The sequence below is a fragment of the Ailuropoda melanoleuca genome, chromosome 16, assembly GCF_002007445.2.
Source record: "Ailuropoda melanoleuca isolate Jingjing chromosome 16, ASM200744v2, whole genome shotgun sequence".
In the NCBI taxonomy this organism is placed as follows: domain Eukaryota; kingdom Metazoa; phylum Chordata; class Mammalia; order Carnivora; family Ursidae; genus Ailuropoda; species Ailuropoda melanoleuca.
Genome location: NC_048233.1, coordinates 40,668,897 through 40,691,033, shown reverse-complemented (window position 1 = coordinate 40,691,033; position 22,137 = coordinate 40,668,897). Strand labels below are relative to the sequence as shown.

Here is a 22,137-nt window from a genome sequence, read left to right as displayed (position 1 = left end):
GGAACACAAGCAGGGGGAGTGGGAGAGGAAGAAGCAGGCTCATAGCAGAAGAGCCTGATGTGGGGCTCGATCCCATAACGCCGGGATCACGCCCTGAGCCAAAGGCAGATGCTTAACCACTGTGCCACCCAGGCGCCCCCAGTTTAAGGGTTTAATCACATCTCAACAAATAAAGTTAACCTCCCTCTTTCTCAGACCCTATGAAGAAGCTGCCCCACATGTCCCCCAGCTGCTGAAGTTCTTCTCCTCCCCACCCCTACACACTTCCTACTTCCAGATGATTAGCAAAGGCTGAATGCTGACATGAATCAGGAAAAAAAAGAGTTCAGACTGAGACTTGTGCTTTTCAAAATCCCTGAATTTCATTTTTTTAATTTCAAGTTTTTATTTAAATTCTAGTTAGTTAACATATATGGTAAAATTGGTTTCAGGTGTAGAATTTAGTGATTCATCACTTGCATATACCACCCAGTGCTCATCACAAGTGCCGCCCTTCATACCCATCACCAATTCAGCCCATCCCCCACCCACCTCCCTCCATCAACACTGTTTTTTCTCTATTGTTAAGAGTCTCTTATGGTTTGCTTCCCTCTCTCCCTTCCCCCCTTTCCCTTATGTTCATCTATTTTGTTTCTTAAATTCCGCACATGAGTGAAATCATATGGTATTTGTCTTTCTCTGACTGATTTATTTCACTTAGCATTATACACTCTAGCTCCATCCACGTCATTGCAAATGGCAAGATTTCGTTCTTTTTGATGGCTAATATTCTGTATACCACATCTTCTTTATCCATTTATCAGCTGATAGACATTTGGGCTCTGTCTATAGTTTGGCTATTGTTGATAATGCTGGTAGAAACAGATGCATGTGCTACCCAAAGCAATCTATACATTCAATGCAATTCCTATCAAAATACCACCAGCATTTTTCACAGTTAGAACAAACAATCCTAAAACTTGTATGGAACCACAAAAGACCTGAAATAGCCAAAGCAATCTTGAAAAAAAAAAAGCAAACCTGGAGGCATCACAATTCTGGACTTCAAGCTATATTACAAAGCTGTAGTCATCAAGACAGTATGGTACAAGCAGAGAAACAGACACATTGATCAATAGAACAGAACAGAAAACTCAGAAATGGACACACAACTGTATGATCAACTAATCTTTGACAGAGCAGGAAAGAATATCCATGGAGAAAAGATAGTCTCTTCAACAAATGGTGCTGGAAAAACTGGACAGCCACATGCAGAAGAATGAAACTGGACCACTTTCTTATACTGTACACAAAAATAAACTCAAAATGGATGAAAGACCTAAATGTGAGACAGGAAACCATCAAAATCCTAGAGGAGAACACAGACAGCGACCTCTTTGACCTCAGCCACAACAACTTCTTACTAGACATGTTGCCAGAGGCAAGGGAAACAAAAGCAAAAATGAACTATTGAGACCTCATCAAGATAAAAAGCTCCTGCCCAGTGAAGGAAACAATCAACAAAACTAAAAGGCAGCCTACAGAATGGGAGAAGATATTTGCGAGTGACATATTTGATAAAGGGTTAATATCAAAAATCTATAAGTAACTTATCAAACTCAACACCCAATAAATAAGTAATCCAGTTAAGATATGGAGAGAAGATGGGGCACCTGGGTGGCTCAGTCAGTTAAGCATCTCATTCTTGGTTTCGGCTCAGGTCATGATCTTGGGGTGGTGAGATGGAGTCCCACATTGGGCTCTGCACTCAATACAGAGTCTGCTTGAGATTCTCTTTCTCACTCTCCCTCTGCCCCTCCCACTGCTCACACACTCTCTCTAAAATAAATAAGTCTTTTTAAAAAATTTTAAAAATTAAGATATTAAAATCAGGGGCGCCTAGGTGGCTCAGTCGGTTAAGCGTCTGCCTTTGGCTCAGGTCATGTTCTCGGGGTCCTGGGATCGAGCCCTGCATCAGGCTCCCTGCTCAGTGGGGAGTCTGCTTGTTCCTCTCCCTCTACCATTCACCCCCACTTCTGCTCTCTCTCTCAAATAAATAAAATCTTTTAAAAAATTCTTCAAAAAAAAATCAGGCACACTAAGAGATCAACAAAAATAACTAATAACAAAATGAATGGATAAAGAAGATGTACTGTGTGTAAGTACACACACACACACACACACAGAGAGAGAATACTACTCAGCCATTAAAAAGAATGAAATCTTGCCATCTGCAACAATGTAGATGGAACTAGTGGGTATTATGCTAAGTGAAATAAGTCAGTCAGAGGAAGAGGAATATATGATTTTACTCATATATGGAATTTAAGAAACCAAATAAATGACCATGGAGAAGGGAAGGAAAAATAAGAAAAAAAACAGAGAGGGAAACAAACCATAAGAGATTCTTAACCAAAGGAAACAAACTGATGGTTGCTGGAGGGAAGATGGGTAGGGGGATGGGGTAACTGCGTGATGGGCATTAAGGAGAGCACTTGATGTAATGAGCACTGGGTGTTATATGCAACTGATGAATCACTAAATTACTTCTGAAACTAATGATACACTATATGTTAATTAAATTGAATTTCTAAAAAAAGATTCTTTTTTTTGCCTCTCCCTTTGCTCTTCCTGCTCTCACTCTCCCTCTCTAAAAAATATATATGTATTGAGGAGCAGTTCATGATATGGCAGAAAACCAGGGAAATGTGGTATCTCCAATGATAGGTGAAGACAAAGACCATTTTTAAGGTAAGAGGGAGTGATCAAGTGTGTTAATACTGCCTAGAGGACAAGCAAAATGGGAACTGAGAAAATGCTGAATTTCATAACCTAAAGGCCACTGGGGACCTTCACAAGAACATTCTCTTTGGAACGGTAGGAAATGATGTGGGAGTTCAACAAAGAATGGGAAGAGAGGTAGTGGAGACAGTAAGAGTTTTGCTAGAAAGGAGAACAGAGAAACTGATCAGGAAAAGGTGAATGAATTCCATAGATACAGCACCTGGGCCACAAAATCCAGATAGCCCTTGGTTTTCATTTCAGTGTCAACGATTAAAATTTTGTGTTTAATAAAAAAGAGGAAACCTTATAAAATCATAGATTTTTGTGTGGGGAGACATGTTCTAATAAGATAATGAGTATAAAGGCATATGGTTTCTCTTATAAAACAAAATTGAACTTTCATAATTTAACTCTCCAAGGAGACTTTCCAGGAAGGAAAGGGCAAGTACAGCAAAGCTGCCCCAACTGTGTTCTCTGAGTTTCTCTCTCCCCAGGGAGACTCTTCAACTTCAAGAACTGCCACAGACCCCAGGAATACAAATATTCTTCCTTTCACATTCTGGTACAAGTATAGTAAAAAACTCCTCCTACCTTTGCAAGGTAGAGACAGACTGGAATATTCAAAAGCCTTTCCAGGAAACTAAGGAAGAATGAAGCAAACAGAAAGGGCAGAGGCAGGAAAGCAATATGCCATCTAGGCACACAGGCTTTGAAGCCAGATAATCCTGGATTTAAATCATTGCTCTGCCACTAAGTGGCTGTATGTCCTTGTGCAGGTTACTTAACCTCTCTGAAGCATAGATTCTTCATCTATACAATGGGTAAATTTATACCTACATGTGTTCATTCAGGTCCTCCAAGAAGTAAACACCAAGATTAGATCAGACTTGCAAGAAATTGGTGGGAATGCCTGTGAAAGAAAATTGAGAGGGAGTTGGAGAAGGATGAGATCTGTCAGACAATGACATACATCTGACCCATAGGAAGGAGAAAGGGAAAGAAGGAAGGATAGGAAGAGCCTTAGATTGCCATGAAGCTTTCAGAAAGTTTCTGCAAAGCCAATATAGAATCCTTGGGCCCAAAGCATCAGTCAGTGGAGTCCTCTGTCTCACAGGAATGGGCCTGCTGCAATATCCCTGCTGTGCACCTCAGTGGCTAAAAGAGACCACAGGAAACATAGCCTCAGAGAAAATGCAGTGGTGTATTTATAATATAGCAGCTGGGGGCATTAGTCAATTATGCTCCCCACAGTAGGAGATCTGAGAGGCACATTCTCATAGTTACACACATCTCCCTCTCTACAGGGGATTGTGGAGCAGTTCCTCCTTGGTTCCCAGGGGCCTTTCTTCTTGAGGAAGGGCCAGGTTAGTGGAATGAACTACAGCCCTCATCACTGCTGCTGATTTCAGGCCTACAACTGATATTCATACTCTGCCTTCTCCATTCTAAATTCTCCTCACTGTCATCTGTCACCTTGGCTGGTCTTGGTGGTTTACCCGGTGGTATGACCTGAGCCTTCATTCCCGAAGTAATCATATGGTTGGTAATCACACCCTTCTCAGGCTTGAGGTGCTGCATGTGTCCATCCAATGGGACAAGGCAATGCCAGGAGACACCAAACTGCATCACATAGATCCCACACATATTCCCTCCCTGTCCCTATTGTATAAGAGCAGCCTTACCCTTTCCTGCTGATCAGGGTCAACTGCCTTTGTGAATATTGGTGACTCCTCTTCTCTCAGGCTGGTCCCTGGATACAAGGAATCCAAAACTGTCCTCATGGCAGCCGTAGCTTATAGTTCAGTGGGAGCCTCACAGTGTCCCCTAACAAGAGTATACCTTCTTAGACAACCAGGACCTCCAACTTTGCAAAGCTCAGAGCTGTAGGAACAGAAAGTACAAAACCCCCCATTAGGTAATTGTGAGTAATTGGTAAATGGGGTTATTCCTGCTTGCTCCTCTTGGTTCCCAGACCCATTTAGTCTTCCCTTTGGGGACCTAGCACCAAAAGTTTTCTCTATACATTTCCCATCCTTTTAGAGTGTTATCACAAAGCTGGCACTTGAGCTGTGCCTTTAAAAGACTCTTCTGGGGCGCCTGAGTGGCACAGCGGTTAAGCGTCTGCCTTCGGCTCAGGGCGTGATCCCGGCGTTATGGGATCGAGCCCCACATCAGGCTCTTCTGCTATGAGCCTGCTTCTTCCTCTCCCACTCCCCCTGCTTGTGTTCCCTCTCTCGCTGGCTGTCTCTATCTCTGTTGAATAAAGAAATTAAAAAATCTTAAAAAAAAAAAAAAGAAGTCAGGAATTTATTTCATNGTTCCCTCTCTCGCTGGCTGTCTCTATCTCTGTTGAATAAAGAAATTAAAAAATCTTAAAAAAAAAAAAAAAGTCAGGAATTTATTTCAAGGCTCTCAGCTTAGGAGGCATACAAGTTAAAGGGGCATTTGGTCTGATCTGACACAAACCCTTCAAAGTAATTTTGGGGGTTGTAATTAATGCCCTGTGGACTGAATGTCATACAATTTTTCAAAAAATTAAACACTCTGTGGTTAGTCTACTGAACACTCTAACTCAGGGGAAACTGTAGGTATACGTTCTGCTTTGGTTCAAAAAGCCAAAGAGAGAGGTGCTGGCTGGCTCAGGTAGAGCATGCAAGTCTCGATCTCAGGGTTTTAAGTTCAAACCCCACGTTGGGTGCAGAGATTGCTTAAAAATAAAATCATTAAAAAACCAAAAACACAAAGAGCCAAAGAGATAACAGGGCTAGAATGCTGCCAGCACTCAACAATGGAAATTAGAACCACAAAAGACTAATTTAACCCAGAAGCCAAATTTTGTAGGTCCAGAGCAAGCAAGGAAGTTAAAATAATGACCATATCCTGGCTTCCTGCTCTGAACCACCTCCAACTTATTATCTCATATTAAAGGAGATATGAGGCCCAAGACTGATTATTTTTACAATCTACTACGTAACTACAATATGTGCTGGAAACTATGTCAGGTTCTGGGCATTTTGAGATGTGTAAGTTCTTATGCCCTAAAAAGGCTTATGGTCCAATACAGGAGGCATAATCCCATGGGCTATCTCACAAGAATACAAAAGATGCTAAGAAACAGGGTAAGCAAAGGGTTTCCCAAGAGGGGCACCAATCCTGGCCGAGGATTTCAAGAACTTTTCTGTAAATGGAGTAAAGAGTTTGAGGTGTAAGGGGCAAAAGATGAGGCTGGAGAGGTAAACTGTGGTTAGACCCAAAAGGATACATCGATGATGTTCTTTAAAGGGGAAAGAGATCTATAATGCAAAAGGAGAGTGACTTTAGGAAAATATAGAGAAAGAAAAGTAACAGCATCTGTAACTTTTTATTTAAGGAAAGAGGTTTGTATCATTTCCAAAAAATATTCCAACATTTCAACGGTACCTTGGGAGGCAGAGACTTCTGTCTCTGTAAACATGCTAAAGAAAAGATGAATGGGCGGGTGGCGTGGGACAGGTGGATGTGACCTTAAGAATAAAGTACTTTCAGGGTCATACATCTCAGGATCCCACAAACCCCACTGGATTTACAGGCTGTCTTTATTCGATCATTTATTTTAAACTGCGTTAAGTCTAGAATCAGAATAACCCAATTTTCAGAAGATAGTAAAACCAGTATTTTCATGATTAAATTGGCTCTGCTATGTTTCTATATTGGATCAATTATGTAATTAGGTATATTGCTTCAATTCAATTACCTCGTTTGCCTGCCAGTCCTCCTGAGTGTTTAGTGACTACAACTGTGGGCCGGCTTAGCGTAGCGGAAAAAACGTGGCCTTGGTGTCGGTCTTCCATTTGAACTCTGGGGTCCACTCCTCACAAGCTATGTGACTTGGGGATAAAATCACCCATCTGACAAGGTTTGCGAGTCCATCCCTCCAACAAATACCACTAAGCGCTACACTAGTTGGGCAGAAATAAAATGGTGAACAAGGAAGATACGTCCCTATTCTAATAGGACTTAGAGTCTTACAGTGCAGGCACCCAAGGGAGTGAGACCTAAACCCAGGAAGGCCAGAAGGGTAAGCAGCTATTGGTTCTGAGGGCTATGGGGTGGGGGCGGGGGAGTAAAGAGTCAAGGAGAGGGAACAGCATATGAGGAACCTGGGAGGAGACAGAAAACAAGGCACATCTGAAGATCGGAAAGAAATGGGACTGGCTGAAGCACGGGATGCTACACTGATGGAAGACGAGGCTGGACAAGTGGACAGCACTGGGCTGCTCAGGGTCTTTGTGCTAACTGCAGCAGGAGACCATGAAATGAGACAATGTCCAGAAGGCACCCCCAGCAGTGCCAGCACACATTAGTTCCCCTGCTCCCCCGCCAAATAATCCACCCTATGTTAGCTCACAGGCACAAAACGGGCTGTGCAAAGCTGCCAGCGGATCACCTATTAAGATCACACAAAATGTAAAGCACCGCTCGGGGACTGTATCTTTTTAGAAATAAAAACAAGCTCCCTTAAATATCTGAATGTTTATTTGGTAGTTTTTTGGGTTTGTTAAGTAGTTATCACCCAGGAAACTACTGTGGATTCGTAGAAGCTTGGGCAAGATTTAACAGAAATAAAGTTATTTTCCCACTGATTCTGCTCCGGTTGAACATGAGCTCACAACTCCTACCCATCACAACTAAAGTTCCTTGCCTAAACTCTACTCTTACGTAAGATGAATACCATAGGTCCTACAGAACAGAAAACCATTTTAAAAACATGGTTTGTCCTTCAGTTTATAGTTGGTGTGATTTTTTTTTTTTAAAGATTTTATTTATTTATTCGACAGAGATAGAGACAGCCAGCAGAGAGGGAACACAAGCAGGGGGAGTGGGAGAGGAAGAAGCAGGCTCATAGCGGAAGAGCCTGATGTGGGGCTCGATCCCATAACACCAGGATCACGCCCTGAGCCGAAGGCAGACGCTTAACCGCCGTGCCACCCAGGCGCCCCTATAGTTGGTGTGATTTTAACACAGCATCATTTTATATTGATAACCAGAAGCCTAAAATCCATTTATGACCAATTAGAAAATATAACAATCAGCTTGTCGATTTTAAGGGAAGGAAAGTCCTGGATTTACGGCCTTTAACTGTTGTAGCACTTTTAGTCGAAGAGAAATGACTTCCCTCTTCTTGGTAGAAAATAGATCTATGATATCTCAAAATGTTTATTTTAAAAGTTTAAACACCTACCCATTCCACCTACTAATGGAATAATCTATCCAACCCACTCCTGGGTATCTACCCAAGAGAAATGAAAATATACAAGGACTTGTACGTGAATGTTCATAGCAGCTTTATTTGTAACAGGTAAAAACCGGAAAGCACCCAAATGTCCATCAGGAACTGAAAAGATAAACAAATCGTGGTATATCTGACAGACTACTACTCAGCAACAGAAAGGAATGAACCTCTGATATAAGCAACAACATGGATGAATCTCAAAATAATTATGCTGAATGAAATATGACGGACCTCCCCCTGCCCAAAAAAAGTACAACAAATTATGATTCTATTTACGTGAAATTCTAGAAAATATAAACTAATGTATAGTGACAGAAAACAGATCATGGGGAGGAAGAGAAGTAGGATTATAGAGGGATTATGAGGAAATTCGGCGGGGGGGGATGATGGATAATGTTCATTTTCTTAATTGTGATGGTTTCACAGTTTTGCCATGTTTTGCTAAGTTTTGGTTAGCAAAATATATACACTTCAAGTATGTTTATTATACGTGGATTACAATTCAATAAAGCTGTAAGAAGAACTAATTTAAAAAGATTTATGGGGGTGAAAATGGCACCTCGATGAGAGGGTGGTAACATCTCAGTCAGTCTACACAACCTGAGGGGTACTGTGCAAGCTGGACACGCTCCTGGAAAGACAGTGCCTGCCACTGGGTTCTGACAGCTGACACCAAAATCAGGCCCAGACATCAGCTTAGAATAGCAGCTAGGTCAAGATTCACTGAAAGAAAGATCTTATCCTACCAGTGACTACAAAATATACCACAAAAGCTGGGCCAAGAAGCAGGAGCTTCAAAGAACAAGGAAACGACCACTAGGACAGTTAGTGAATGACTTCTGACTAGGATGAACTGCCTGACCATGAATGTCCAAACTGGAACCCTTCTGAGAGAAGGGGTACTCGCTGTCAATAATGACTCCAGGGTCATTCTACCTATAAGGGACCTCCAAACACTGTTTTTCTAGGTATTTTCCCATGTCTATGAAAAAACAGTTCACAAAATCAATTAATATTACAAGTAATCCTGCTGCCCCTTGAACAAACACAGGGGTTAGATGCACTGGCCCCATGCATGGTGGAAAGACAACGTATGACTTTTGACTTACCCAAAACTTAACTACTAATAGCCTACTGTTGACCAGAAGCCTTACTGATAATATAAACAACCAACACATAGTTCATATGTTATATGTATTATATACTGTATTCTTAAAGTAAGCCAGAGAAAATAAAATGTTATTAAGAAAATCATAAGGAAGAGAAATACATTTACAGTACTGTACTGTAAAAAAATCCACACAAAAGTGGACCCACACAGTTCAAATTGTGTTGCTCATGGGTGAACTACACTGAGGTAAGAAAAAGAGATTTTTTTGTGTGTGACACTTATTGCCTATTTGAAAAGTTAGATCAAACATGCAGCAACTGCTAGAGCTCCAGATTTACCACAAAATATTTACTTGACACTATGGTAGAAGGAGAGGCAAGCTGCCAAGTGGTTTAGAGAATGGGCTTTTTAGTTTTTAGGTCAGACTGCTCTGAGTTCTGATCTTAGCTCTGCCACTGAGAGCTCTTGGGCAAACCAGTTCTTAAGGGTCCAATTTTGCTGTCGTTGTTCTTTTTCTATTGATTCTCTCTCATGGTGAGCGTTTTCTATTTTTGGACTGTTTGCTCACAAAATTCAGTGGATCTTTATCTCTGGGAACCCTAAGTTCCTGGGTTGAGGTTGTATCCTTGCAGAAACTATTTGTGTCCCAAGGTTATCATAGGCCCAAAGACCATTTTTTAATGTTAGTCAGTTCTTACCAGACTGTATAGCAAAACTCAGACCTTGAACCCACTTGACCCCATATTCTTAAGGAAGGTCCAAGCCCCTGTTATCCCAAGGCCAGGTACAAGGCAAGCTTTCTTGACAACATCTTTTGCTGGAATGTTAATTTTTTCTAGTTCACTCTTCTGCTGATGATGTAAGTCCCTCCAGGGATCTCAATTCCAACCTCCAACCTTACTATTATTTTTTAAGTAAGCTCTTTGCCCAATGTGCGGCTTGAACTCACAACCCCAAGATCAAGAGTCTGAGATCAACCGGATGAGCCAGCCAGGCGTCCCAACCTCTAACCTCTTATATACGTTCAAGGTCTTATCTTTTCTATTCTTATAGTAATTAAATTTAGCCCCCTTGTTTCCTGACTCCCTGCTCCCCAGGTCAGGGAAAGTGAGCCTCATCTCAGTACTCAGATTCAGTGACTGTTTTCTCCCTCTCTTGTTCCTGTATGTATTTAAAAGGAAACTGGCTATGGTCTATCTAGCATTTCTAAAGGAAAGTTTTCTTTTCCCTGTTCTCGGACAGAATTTTCAGATTCTCTAATTGACTACAAAGCTAGAGACAGAAGTCTGGGCAAGTTACCGAGCTTCTCTAAATCTGTTTCCTCACTTGTAAAATGGGACAGAGGACTGTCGAGAAAAAAAAAAAAAGAAAAAAAATACATGCTAAGCACTTAGCCCTTTGACTAGTACACAGAGGGTACTCAATAAATGGTAATTATGAAATGAGTTTTACTGGAAGCCTTAAATTTTATAATCAGCCATTGAAATAAACAAATTCAATCTGAAAGAGTGGGTCTTTATTGTGTTTTGGCTTAAAGAATACTGAATATTTACTGGTCTCTTAAAGTTAACGGCAGACCACTGCTCAATCCATACCAAAAATTAAAGTATGCTATTAACATGATCCAAGGCTATTAATTAGAGCACATTTTATAGGGGTCTGATTAGCCAATTCTGTTTATTTTGCAGTTTTGAATAAAACTGGAATATTTGGGAAAAACTCCCCAAGTTGGTAATTCAGACGAGTGTCCTCTTTTAAGTTTAAATTAACTAACTAGAATATGTTTGGGGCTATAAGCTCTCAGAAGGCAACAGCTATTCAATTTGCTTAGAATAATAGCTATTATTCCAAGCAAACTGAGTGTCAATTAAGCTTTTAGGATCTCCCAAACATGATACTTTGGTAGACTAAAAAAACAAAATCAAGAAGACTTGAGTCTGGTACATAATCGTGCTGTTTGACCTGGGGTGACTCTATGACTACAAACCTCCTCATCTCTAAAGAAATCTGTCCTTTCTACGTCACAGAGTGGCTATGAGGAACAAATGAGGCAGGGCAGCCATTGTGAAAGCCACGTGAAAGTCCCTTACATAGTGTACCGGGCTGTAATTCTATAAAGGATTATTAAAGTATGTTAGAAGTATATAGCAATATCCCAAGTCTGTTCATGGGCATCACTATCCCATATAGAAACGCAGAGAGGTAAATTTGTCCTCCTCTGGTCCCATGAATTACTACTGTAGTCACTTTTAAGCAGGGCCCTGTGTGGGACAGATGTCCAAATTCATTCTACCCAAGCTAGCTGAAATAGTGTTCTGTGCTTTGACGTCATCCTTTGATCTGGTCATCCAAGCACCCTCGGAATGCAGCACGGGGTAAGCCCACAAGGGTGGAGAAAAAATTTAGAGGGGAAAACAATGTATGCTGCAGTTTTTGCATTGTGTTTATCCGTATGAATGAGAAATAGCATTACACAAAGAACCCCTACAAAGAAAGCTGAGGTAATTGCCTCATGACATTGGTAAATGATTTCAGCACATAAAACTGGATGGCAGTAATTCAAGCAGCCTAAAAGACTGAAAAAGGCCACAGGCACTAAAAGAACTGTAGTTTGCTACCAATTTGGAGAATTTAAATTTTCCAATCCATAAGACAGAAATCAGTGTACATATCAATAAGCAAATTTTAGGCTGACTGACATTTTATTATTTGTGAATGATGTATGAACAAAAGCCAATTATTTCCCATGCCAACTATTTATCGTATTTTCCATTCTATATAATACTATGAATAAGGCTAAGATTTATGGCATATTCTCCTTTTTAAATCCTTTTATTAAATCCTTCCCAAAATAGCTCTAAAATTTCATCAGTTCAGCCATTCTAGCAGTTATGTGTTGGATGCCTCCCCAAGAAGCCCAGTGGCCAGTGCACTCTCACAGGCATCCCAGGCACTGGGCTCGCACAGGACAGCGCGTGCACAGTGAGGGCCCTGACAGCAAACCCACTTTGTGAGGTGTGGCGTGAGTGCTCAGGCAATGCAGCATTCTTCTGAACTTCAGTGTTTCAGGGGCTACCAGAGGACATATGCGAGATAAACCCTACCTGCCATCCCTGGGTTAGAGGGAGACAGTGACATTGGATTAAACTGCAATAGGAACAGGAGACAGCCAGGTCTCTCAGCAGTGGCTCTCAGAAGCTTGGAGAGAATGCGATCTGAATCCTAACACGAGGACAGCAAATTCCATTCCCTAAAATGAAAAGCACTGATGGATGCCTTACGATACAGTTCTTCCACACTGCCTCACGCTAGACACAGGCACGTGCGTAACTGCGGAATGAGAGCGTCACGATCTAGCTCCATGTGGGGGCCGTGTGAGAAATCACTCTGTAGGGTGCGCTCAACGTTTCTTCATGATGGGAGAATTCCTCTTCTATTTGACAACATTCACATCCCTGACAGTACGTTAAGGCTTCTCATACGCTATTCAGAGATCCCTGGATCTGGAGATAAATGGCTAGGAAACCTTTTTATCACTCTGCCCTGCTGAATAAAGGTCTTAGGAGAGAGGACCATATCTTTATAATCATGAAATTACTTAGACACATAAGGTGACCAGGAACATTATGCCACATCTTTAAGGCTGCAGACAGAGTAGACCATTAAGTGTTTAGAGCTCCAGAGGACTGTAGTGAATTCCAAAGGACTGTGGTCTCATTCAGCAATGAATAGCCATGACTTGTTTCTGGAGTTGGTAAATTCCCCTCAGGCAGTGACTTTTGTAAGGGGAGAAAAAAGGTTTCCAGTCCTTCTGAGCATTCTCAAGATCCTTTGCTGCACTCTCATATTTAACCCAAGGCCATGAGAGAAGACTATTTACTCTGAAACTGCATTTCTTTAATACAGCTACGGAGAGGACTGTTCCTAAGAACTGCGAGTCACGTTGCTCCCTACCCTTTGCCATTTATTACAATTGAACCCTCAGCCGTGCGGTGGCAGAATCTGCCAACAAGGGATAGCTACTAAACTGAGAGCCCCCTTTGTCCACCAGGACCCATTTGGTGCTATACTAATGTGGGAGGAAAACCATCCAAGATTTGGAATGAATGGGCTGGAAGTATGCACCATTACAGACACAAAATGTCTTATTGTGAAGGTCTGCTAGAGGTATCCTGTGGTACGTTTTGAGAAACACTTGAAGCCACAAAGCTATTTCTCTTTCAAACATATTGACACCACAGATGTAGAGGGGAAAAAAAAAAAAAAAGCACACACAGTTAATGAGCCCACAGCACACCCAAATACTCAGAAGTTAGCCAAAATCTAGGAGAAAACTATTAAAGTGAACCCGGACCAGGGAACAGGATCAGTGTAAATAGCTCAATTTGACAGCTGCGAATCAAAGACAATCACGACAATGTAACCTTCTCCCCAAAGATATGGTAAGTCCTTTAGACCAGAACTACAGGGAAAAAATTTTTCCTTAAAGATTTCATTACCAGTGACATGACAGTAGACAGACAGATACTATATTGAGGCTCTGAAATAGATTTATTATGTTTAGTCTCAGAGGCCTACATGGAAATCTTGTTTGGGATTTCAGTTAAAAATTTTAAGGTTTTTAGGAACTTTGGGAAAGATTCTAAATAGACAAGACAACTTAAAATTGTTCCAGTTGCTTCTCAGCAAGTGAAAACTCCTAAATTTACTTTAGCAGGGGCAGAGATTCCACGTCTGGGGAATGAGGATGGAAGGGAGACGCTTAGTTCTCACTGATCTTGTGAACCCATTATAAAAAGTGGATTCTTAAAAATATATAAATGTATACAAAATATATTAGCACATACACAAACACACTTACATATGTTTTTCAGATCTATTAAAACTTTGCACTACTGCTCTCACATCGTCTTTAAATGACATATAAAATTTTGTCCCAAGTGCACTTACTCTGTAGAGACAAAGCATCTGATATAGGAGTACAAATTTGTCAAAGAAATGTATGAGTATGGGTCATATTTTAGATGTCAACGAAAATAGCTATTAAACCACAGAAGGATTTTTTTAGACCCTAAGCTTTGGCCTGTGTTTATTTATGACCATATGAGTTCGGGGGTTACACCAAGGAAATGCTGGAAATTCAGAAGGACATTAAAAAAAAAAGCTTTACTCTTAAGGCCTCTTTTTGTATGTCATTTACAATGTGACAGTCAAAACCTGCCACCTTCCGTGTGTACTCTTATGCAGCCTGGATGATGAGGAAAGTTCTAGCCCCACCTCAGAAAAGAAAAAGCAGAGCTTATTTCAGGAACATCAAAGGAGTAACTGTCAGAGAGAAAGGTTCTGATAAACCTACCAGGAGGTGTGCAGGCATCTGCAGGAGACTGGACGAATGTGGACCGCCTTTTGGTTGGCATGGGCAGAGCCATTTTCTGTTCTTTATGCTTTGCCAGTGCGGCTTGAACTGCTTCCGTATGGATATCTGAAAGATTAAACATTTGCATTTATTAGCCCCTGGTTCTTTTCTTTTCAAGATTTTATTTATTTATTTGACGGGGGGGTGGAGAGAGAACAAACAGGGGGAATGGCAAGCAGAGGGAGAGGAAGAAGCAGGCTCCCGATGCGGAGCTCGATCACCAGGACCTGGGCTGAAAGCAGCTGATAAACTGTCTGAGCCACCCAGGTGCCTCTAGCTCCTCTGGTTCTTCAAGTGTTTACTTCTGTGAGCTGAACTATCACCGCCTCAACTGTGGAAAAAGGGCTGTTTAGGTGATTTTTACTTATAACTTGTGTTGTAACAGTTAAAGATAAAAATGAAAAAGAGGAGACAAAAGAAGAAGTCAAAGATAATTTTACAGAGAAAGAAAAAGGAGCCCAAAATGATTACGCGACTGCTTCAGACACCGAACAAGGGGTTAATGGAGATGGGGGGCAGGGGTGGGGAGAGGGTAAGGAGTCTAACACGCACCTGTGCCAGGCAGGGAATCCCAACTCTGAATGGAATGAGTGTTGGGCAGGTCCTAGAGGACACCCACTATTCTTCAGGAAAAGAAGCTTACGATCAGCTCAACTATCTGAAAGGGGTTGAGACCCCTCAGTTCTATACCACGGGAACAGAAGGGCTGATTCTGATCTAGAAAAAATATAAGGGCTGATGGCACTTGTTTGCCACTTTGGCCCAAAGAGAATTCAGTTCTCCTTTTGAAGTCTAATAGGAGTCTCAAAAATAACATATCCAGACAGAACTCTAGATTCTCCACTCCCACCATAAAATGCACTCTACATTTCTGCAAAATCCTATGAAGGTAGATAACAACTGAAGTAGCTTCCTAGTTCACAAGAATTTCCTCCTTTCAGGAACAGGCCCAGTCAGCGGACATGCAAACTATCCTTAGAAGCCTGTCTGTGCTATGTAAAGGTGCCCCTTTTGAGAGCTGGACCAATCAGATCCTTTTATTGGGGTAGGGGGAATTTAAACTGAACCAAGAAAACAGAGGTCCTAGAACTGAGTCACTTTAATGATAATGCCCTACAAAGAAGGAAGGTTCTTGAACTTCAGGGTTGAGACCCCCAAAAGCTGTCTCTCCTTTTCTAGGGTTTCTCAACTGTTCCTTTGCTTCTATAACTTACCCCAGCTATTTAAGGTAGCCTGAGACAGCCTGTTTCATGCAACAACAACAAAAAAACCTTCACTAATATAACCAGAAACATCTTTCTGCAGAGAATTTCACTATATGTCTGTGCCACAATTTATTTAAGCAACTTTGTTTCCAAAGTTTTGCTACTATTCATAGCAACTATTCAAAGCAACAGTAATTCAGTATTTTCACTTTAGTACACATGTCTAATCCTGTTTCTGTAGGATTAATTCCAAAAATTGCTGAGATGTATTTCCTAAGAACAAGGATTTTACTCTTATACAACCACAGTACACTTATCAAAATCCAAAAATTAAGAATTGGTACAAACTATTATGTAACCCATAACCCATATTCCAACCTGGCCTACTATCTGTCAATAATGCCCGTTATAGTTTTTCCTCCTTTGTTCCTGATCTGAGACCTAATATAGAATCACACATTACATTTACCTGTGACATCTCTCTATTATCCTATAATCTGGAACAATTTCTCAGCCTTTGTCTTTTATTACCTTAACATTATTGTACAGACTAATTATATTGTAGAATGTCCCTTAATTTTGGTTTATTGATATTCCTCATAATTAGATCCAGGTTATACATTTTGGCAGGAATACCACAGAAGTAATGCCTTTACAAAACATGATGTCAGGAAGCATCTGCCCCATTACCAGTGATAGTAACTTTGATTACTTGGCTAAGCTGGTGTCTGCTAAAGTAATCCATTGCAAAGTTACTATTCTTCTCTTTATGTAATTAATAAATAATTTATGGGTGAATTGTTTTGAGACAATGTAACTATTACATATTTGATCCAACTTTCATCTATTAGTTTCAGAATAAACTGATGATTCTTGGCTGAATCAATTATTATTATAAAAGCTACATAATGTTGATTTTATTTTTTTAAAAGATTTTATTTATTATTTATTTGAGAGAGAGACAGACAGAGATAGTGAGAGAGAGCAAGAGCAGGGAGGAGAGGGAAAAGCAGGCTCCCCACCAAGAAGAGAGCCCGACACGGGGCTTGATTCCAGGACCCTGGGATCAAGACCTAAGCTGAAGTCAGATGCTTAACCAACTGAGCCACCCAGGCACCTGCAGTTGATTTATAACTCCATCATTCCTTCTGTATTTATTAGTTGATTCTTCTAAGAAAAAGCATCCCTTTGTCCCCCAATTTATTGATTTATATCAATACAGACCTATTGATTCTCATTTTATTCCATGGCTATTGTTACTTTCATTACTCATTTTGATGGTCCTATTATCCCAAATTTGACCAATTAGGCCAAATCAAACTGGCTCTTATGTCCTTTTGACATATTCCCATCATTTTGAGCAGTAATTGTTTCTGGTCTCAGATGTTCCAGGTATGTTCCCTGTTCCAGCATTAGAATTAGACATTTCTCTAAGGAGCCTTGGCTCTTCTTAGTGGAGAATGGTATTTAGAAACCAAGATCTTAAAAGTAGGAGTGCTCAGTGCTACTGGGGTATCTTTCTTCTAAGCCCTTTCACTGGATAAAGGAATAAAAATATGAAAATAAATATTTACACACATATATCTACATCTACATTAAAAACCATAAATTTATATTAATAACTATTTCAACACCATAGAATTCATTCTAACCTTCCCCTTTTCCATTTATAACTCCCTTCTCTAACAGTAAGAAACCTGATTCACAAAATCCTCAATATATTTTATTCATTCACTCAATCCTACAATACACAAAGTAGTTTCAAAACTACTATCCCATATTACTATGAAAAATAAGTCTAACTAGAGGTTCAGTATTTGATTGTATTTCTTTTTGTCTTTACACTGAGTCGAGGTACTGTGTTCAAAAGCTATTTGGACTAGTTCTCACCACTTCCCCTTTTGGTGGTTATATTATTCCATTGAATAATACAGATAACGTTAATTTGCTTTTCTTCATATTCCATAGGTCCCTCTCAACGTTGCAGATTAAACATTATGTGACATAATAAGAAATATACGGTTGGTCTCTACCCCATTTCCTGACACTGAGCTCTTAAAACCCTTGTAATTTCCTCGGTGACAGAAGTGTCTTCTGTTCTAATTAGGCATCTCTTGGTAGCCTCCTTGACAGCCTCAGGATTGGGGCTGGTCACCAGAAAGACCAAGCCATGATGAGAAACTTGGAACTTTCAGTCCCATCCTTCATCTTCTTGGGAGGAGAGAGGGGTTGGGGATGGAGCTAATCACCAAAGGCCAATGCCTACACAATGGAACTGTCACATAAACCCTAAACAAAGAGTGTGGAAATGCAAATAAAAACTATAATGAGATCTCATCTCACACCTGTCAGAATGGCTAGGATGAAAAAGACAATAACAAAAGTTGTGAGGATGTGGAGAAAAAGGAACCCTGGTACACTGTTGATGGGAATGCAAACTGGTGCAGCCACTGTGGAAAACAGTATGGAAGTTCCTCAAAAAGTTAAAAATAGAACTACCACATGGTCCGGTAATTCCACTACTGGGTATTTACCCAAAGAAAACAAAAACACTAATTCAAAAAGATATATGCATCCTTATGTTTATTGCAGCATTATTTATAATAGTCAAGATATGGAAGCAGCTCAAGTGTCCATAGACAGATAAATGAATAAAGAAGATATGGTATAAATATACAATGGAATATTACTCAGTCATTAAAAATAATAAGATCTTGCCATTTGCAACAACATGGATGAATCTGTAGCGTATTATGCGAAGTGAAATAAGTCAGAGAAAGACAGATACCATATGATTTCACTCATATACAAAAAAACCCAAACGGACTCTTAAATGCAGTTACAAACTGGTGGTTGCTAGAGATGAGATGGGTGGGGTGGACAGGTGAAATAGATAAAGGGCATTAAGAGGTACAAACTTCCACCTATAAAATAAAAAAGTCACAGAGATGAAAAGTAGAGCAAAGGGAAGTCAATAATATTGAAATAACATTGTGTGGTGATGATATTTATCAAGATGAGCACTGAGTAATGTATAAAATTATTGAATCACTATTTTGTAACCTGAAACTAAAATATAACACTGTATGATAATCATACTGCAATTTTTTTAAATAAGTAAGACTCAGATTTTTAAAAAGGCAGAAACAGACCCGTAAGTACAGAGAACAAACTGAGGGTTGCCATAGGGGAGGAGAGTAGGGAGATGAGCAAAATGGGTAAAGGGGAGTGGGAGATACAAGCTTCTAGTTATGGAATGAATAAGTCACGTAAAAAAGTACAGCATAGGGAATACAGTCAAAGGTATTGTAATAGCAATGTATAGTGACAGATAATAGCTACACTTGCAGGATGCACAGCATAATGTATAGATTTGTTGAATCACTATATTGTACATCTGAAACTAATGTAACATTGTATGTCAACCATACTTCAATTTAAAGAAGAAAAAGAAAACCTACACCAATATCCCTGATGAATACTGATATAAAAATCATGAACAAAATACTAACAACCTGAATTCAATAGCACATTAAAAGGACTATATGCCATGACCAAGTGGGATTTGTATGTCGAACCATAGGAAAATCCATAAATGTAAGACTCTACATCAACACAACGAAGGACAAAAATCATATGACCATCATAGATGCAGAAAAAGCATTTGACAAAATTCAACACTTTCATGGTAAGAATACTCAACAAACTAGGAATAGAAGGACGGTCTCTCAAAATAATAAAATTCATATTATTAAAAGTCCACAACTAACCACATAGTCAACAGTGAAAAGATCAGGAACAAGGCAAGGATGATTGCTCTCACCACTTCTACTCAACTCTATGTCCTAGCCAGAATAATTAGGCAAGAAAAAGAAATAAAAGGCATCCAAACTAGAGAGGAAGAAGTAACTTTCTGTTTGCAGATGACATGATCTTATATGTAGGAAACCCTAAAGATTCTACACATACATGAAACTGTTAGAACTAATAAGCAAATTCAACAACTGCGGGATAGAAAATCAAGATACAAAAATCAATTATCCCTCAATACTAATAATTAGCTATCTGAAAAGGAAAGTAAGAAAACAACTTCATTTACAGTGGTGTAAAAAAGAATAAAATATTTATAAATAAACATAACCAAGGAGGCAAAATAATTGTACACTATGAAACACTGCTGAAAGAAAGACACAAATAAATGGAAAAACATCGCATGTTCAGGGACTGGAGATTTAATATTGTTAAAATATCCGTGCTACCCAGAGTAACCTAGACAGATTTAATGCTATTACTATCACAATCCAATGGCACTTTTTCAAGGAATAGGAAAAATAGGAAATAGGAAAAAATATCCTAAAACGTATATGGAATCTCAAAGAACCCCAAATAGCTAAAACAATCTCAAGAAAGAAGAATAAAGCTGGAAGCCTCACACTTCCAGATTTCAAAACATATCAGAAAGCCAGAGTAACCAAGACAGTGTAATACTGGCATAGAGACAGGCATAAAGACCAACGCAATAAAGCAGAAAATCCAGAAACTAAGCCTTATATATATGGTCAAATGGTCCTTCACAAGGATGCCAAGACTGCATAACTGGTAATGACAGTCTCTTCAACAAATGTTGTCAGGGAAACTGAAATATCCACATATAAAAGAAAGGAACTGGATACTTATCTTACACCACATATAAAAATTAACTCAAAATAAATTAAAAACCTACACACAAGACCCAAAACTACAGAACTCTTAGAAGAAACCATAAGAGGAAAAGCTTCATAACCTTGGAATGGGTAATAATTTCTTGGGTATGACACTATAAGCACAAGCAAAAAAAGCAAAAATAGGTGGGACTACATCAAACTAAAAAGCTATTACACAACAAAAGGATCAACAGAGTGAAAAGGCAACTTACAGAATGGGAGAAAATATTGCAAACCGTATACTGGATAAGGCATTAATGTCCAGAATACATAAATTCCTACAACTCAGTAACAAGTAACTCAATTTTGAAATGGCCATGGGACTCAAGTACACATTTCTCCAAAGAAGATAAACAAATGGACAACAATCATATGAAAAGATGCTCAACAACACTAATCATCAGGGACATGCGAATCAAAGCCACAATGGCATATTACTTCGTACCAATCAGGATAGCCACAGGAAAGGAAAGGAAAAGGAAATGGGGAAGGGGAAAGGGAAAGGGAGAGAGAGGGAGAGGGAAAGGGAGAGGGAAAAGAGAAAAAAGAAAAGTGAAAAGAAAAGAGTTAAGTGTTGTTGAGGATGTGGAGAAATCAGAATGCTTGTGCACTGTTGGGACTGTGAAATGGTGCAGCTGCTATGGAAAAATATGGAAGGTTTCTCAAAAAATGAAAAATAGAACTATCATATGATCCAGCAATCCCACTTTTGGGTATATATCCAGAAGAGCTAAAAGCAGGATCTCAAAGAGATATCTGCACACAAATGTTCAATGCAGCATTATTTATAATACCCAAGACATGGAAGCAACCTAAATGTCAATGAATGGATGAATGTATAAAGACAACGGTGCACGTATATATAATGGAATATTATTCAACCCTAAAAAAGAAGGAAATCCTATCATATGCTACAACATGGATGAACCTTGAGGACATTACGCTAAGTGGAATAAAACAATCACAAAAACCAAAACACTGCTTGGTTCTCCTTACAAGAAATACCTAAAGTACTCAAATTCTTGATGTAAAGAGTACAATGGTGGTTGGCAGAGACTGAAAGAATGGGAAACAGGGAGTTGTCATTAAATATAAAGTTTCAGTCATGTAAGATCAAAGAGTTCTAGACAGCTGTTATTTAATATGTACATAGTTAATACTGAAATGTACACTTAAAAATTTTTAAGAGGGTAAATTTATGTGTTTTTTACCACAGTAAAAACATTTTGTATGTAGTCTTTCATCACTTCTGGATTTTGAGTCTCAGAAAGCCTTCCTCCCATAAGGCTTTCTATAAACCCAGATTATAGAAAAATTGACTGGTGTTTTCTTTCCATACTTACTTTTTCTTTTTTTAATGTAGATCTCTGATCCATTTGAAGTTTTTGCTGGCATATGGTGTGAGGTATGGATTTATGTATTTTTCTAGCTGTCCTAGCACCAAATATTAAAAATTACATTTCTGACCCAATGATTTATAATGCTATCTTTATTATACACTAAATCCCAGAAGTACTTTGGTCTATTTCTGCACCTGTTATTCTATTTCAGTGGTCTGTCTGCCACTTTGTGTGCCATACCGCACTGCTTTAATTATAGAGTCTTTAGAGTATGCTTTGGTATCTGTTTGGTATAGTCACTCTTCATTGGTTTTCTTTCTCAGTGTT

General features: G+C 39.5%; 1 protein-coding gene across 5 annotated transcripts in view; it reads right to left on the bottom strand.

Annotated features, from left to right (window-relative positions):
• DIP2B (disco interacting protein 2 homolog B) overlaps positions 1-22,137 on the bottom strand; it is a 227,426-nt gene that overhangs the window by 72,833 nt on the left and 132,456 nt on the right. For all 5 annotated transcript variants that reach the window (XM_034645524.1, XM_034645522.1, XM_034645523.1 and 2 more), the window contains exon 4: positions 14,503-14,628. In XM_034645524.1, the coding sequence (XP_034501415.1) occupies positions 14,503-14,628 (126 nt within the window). The remainder of the gene's footprint in view (positions 1-14,502; positions 14,629-22,137) is intronic.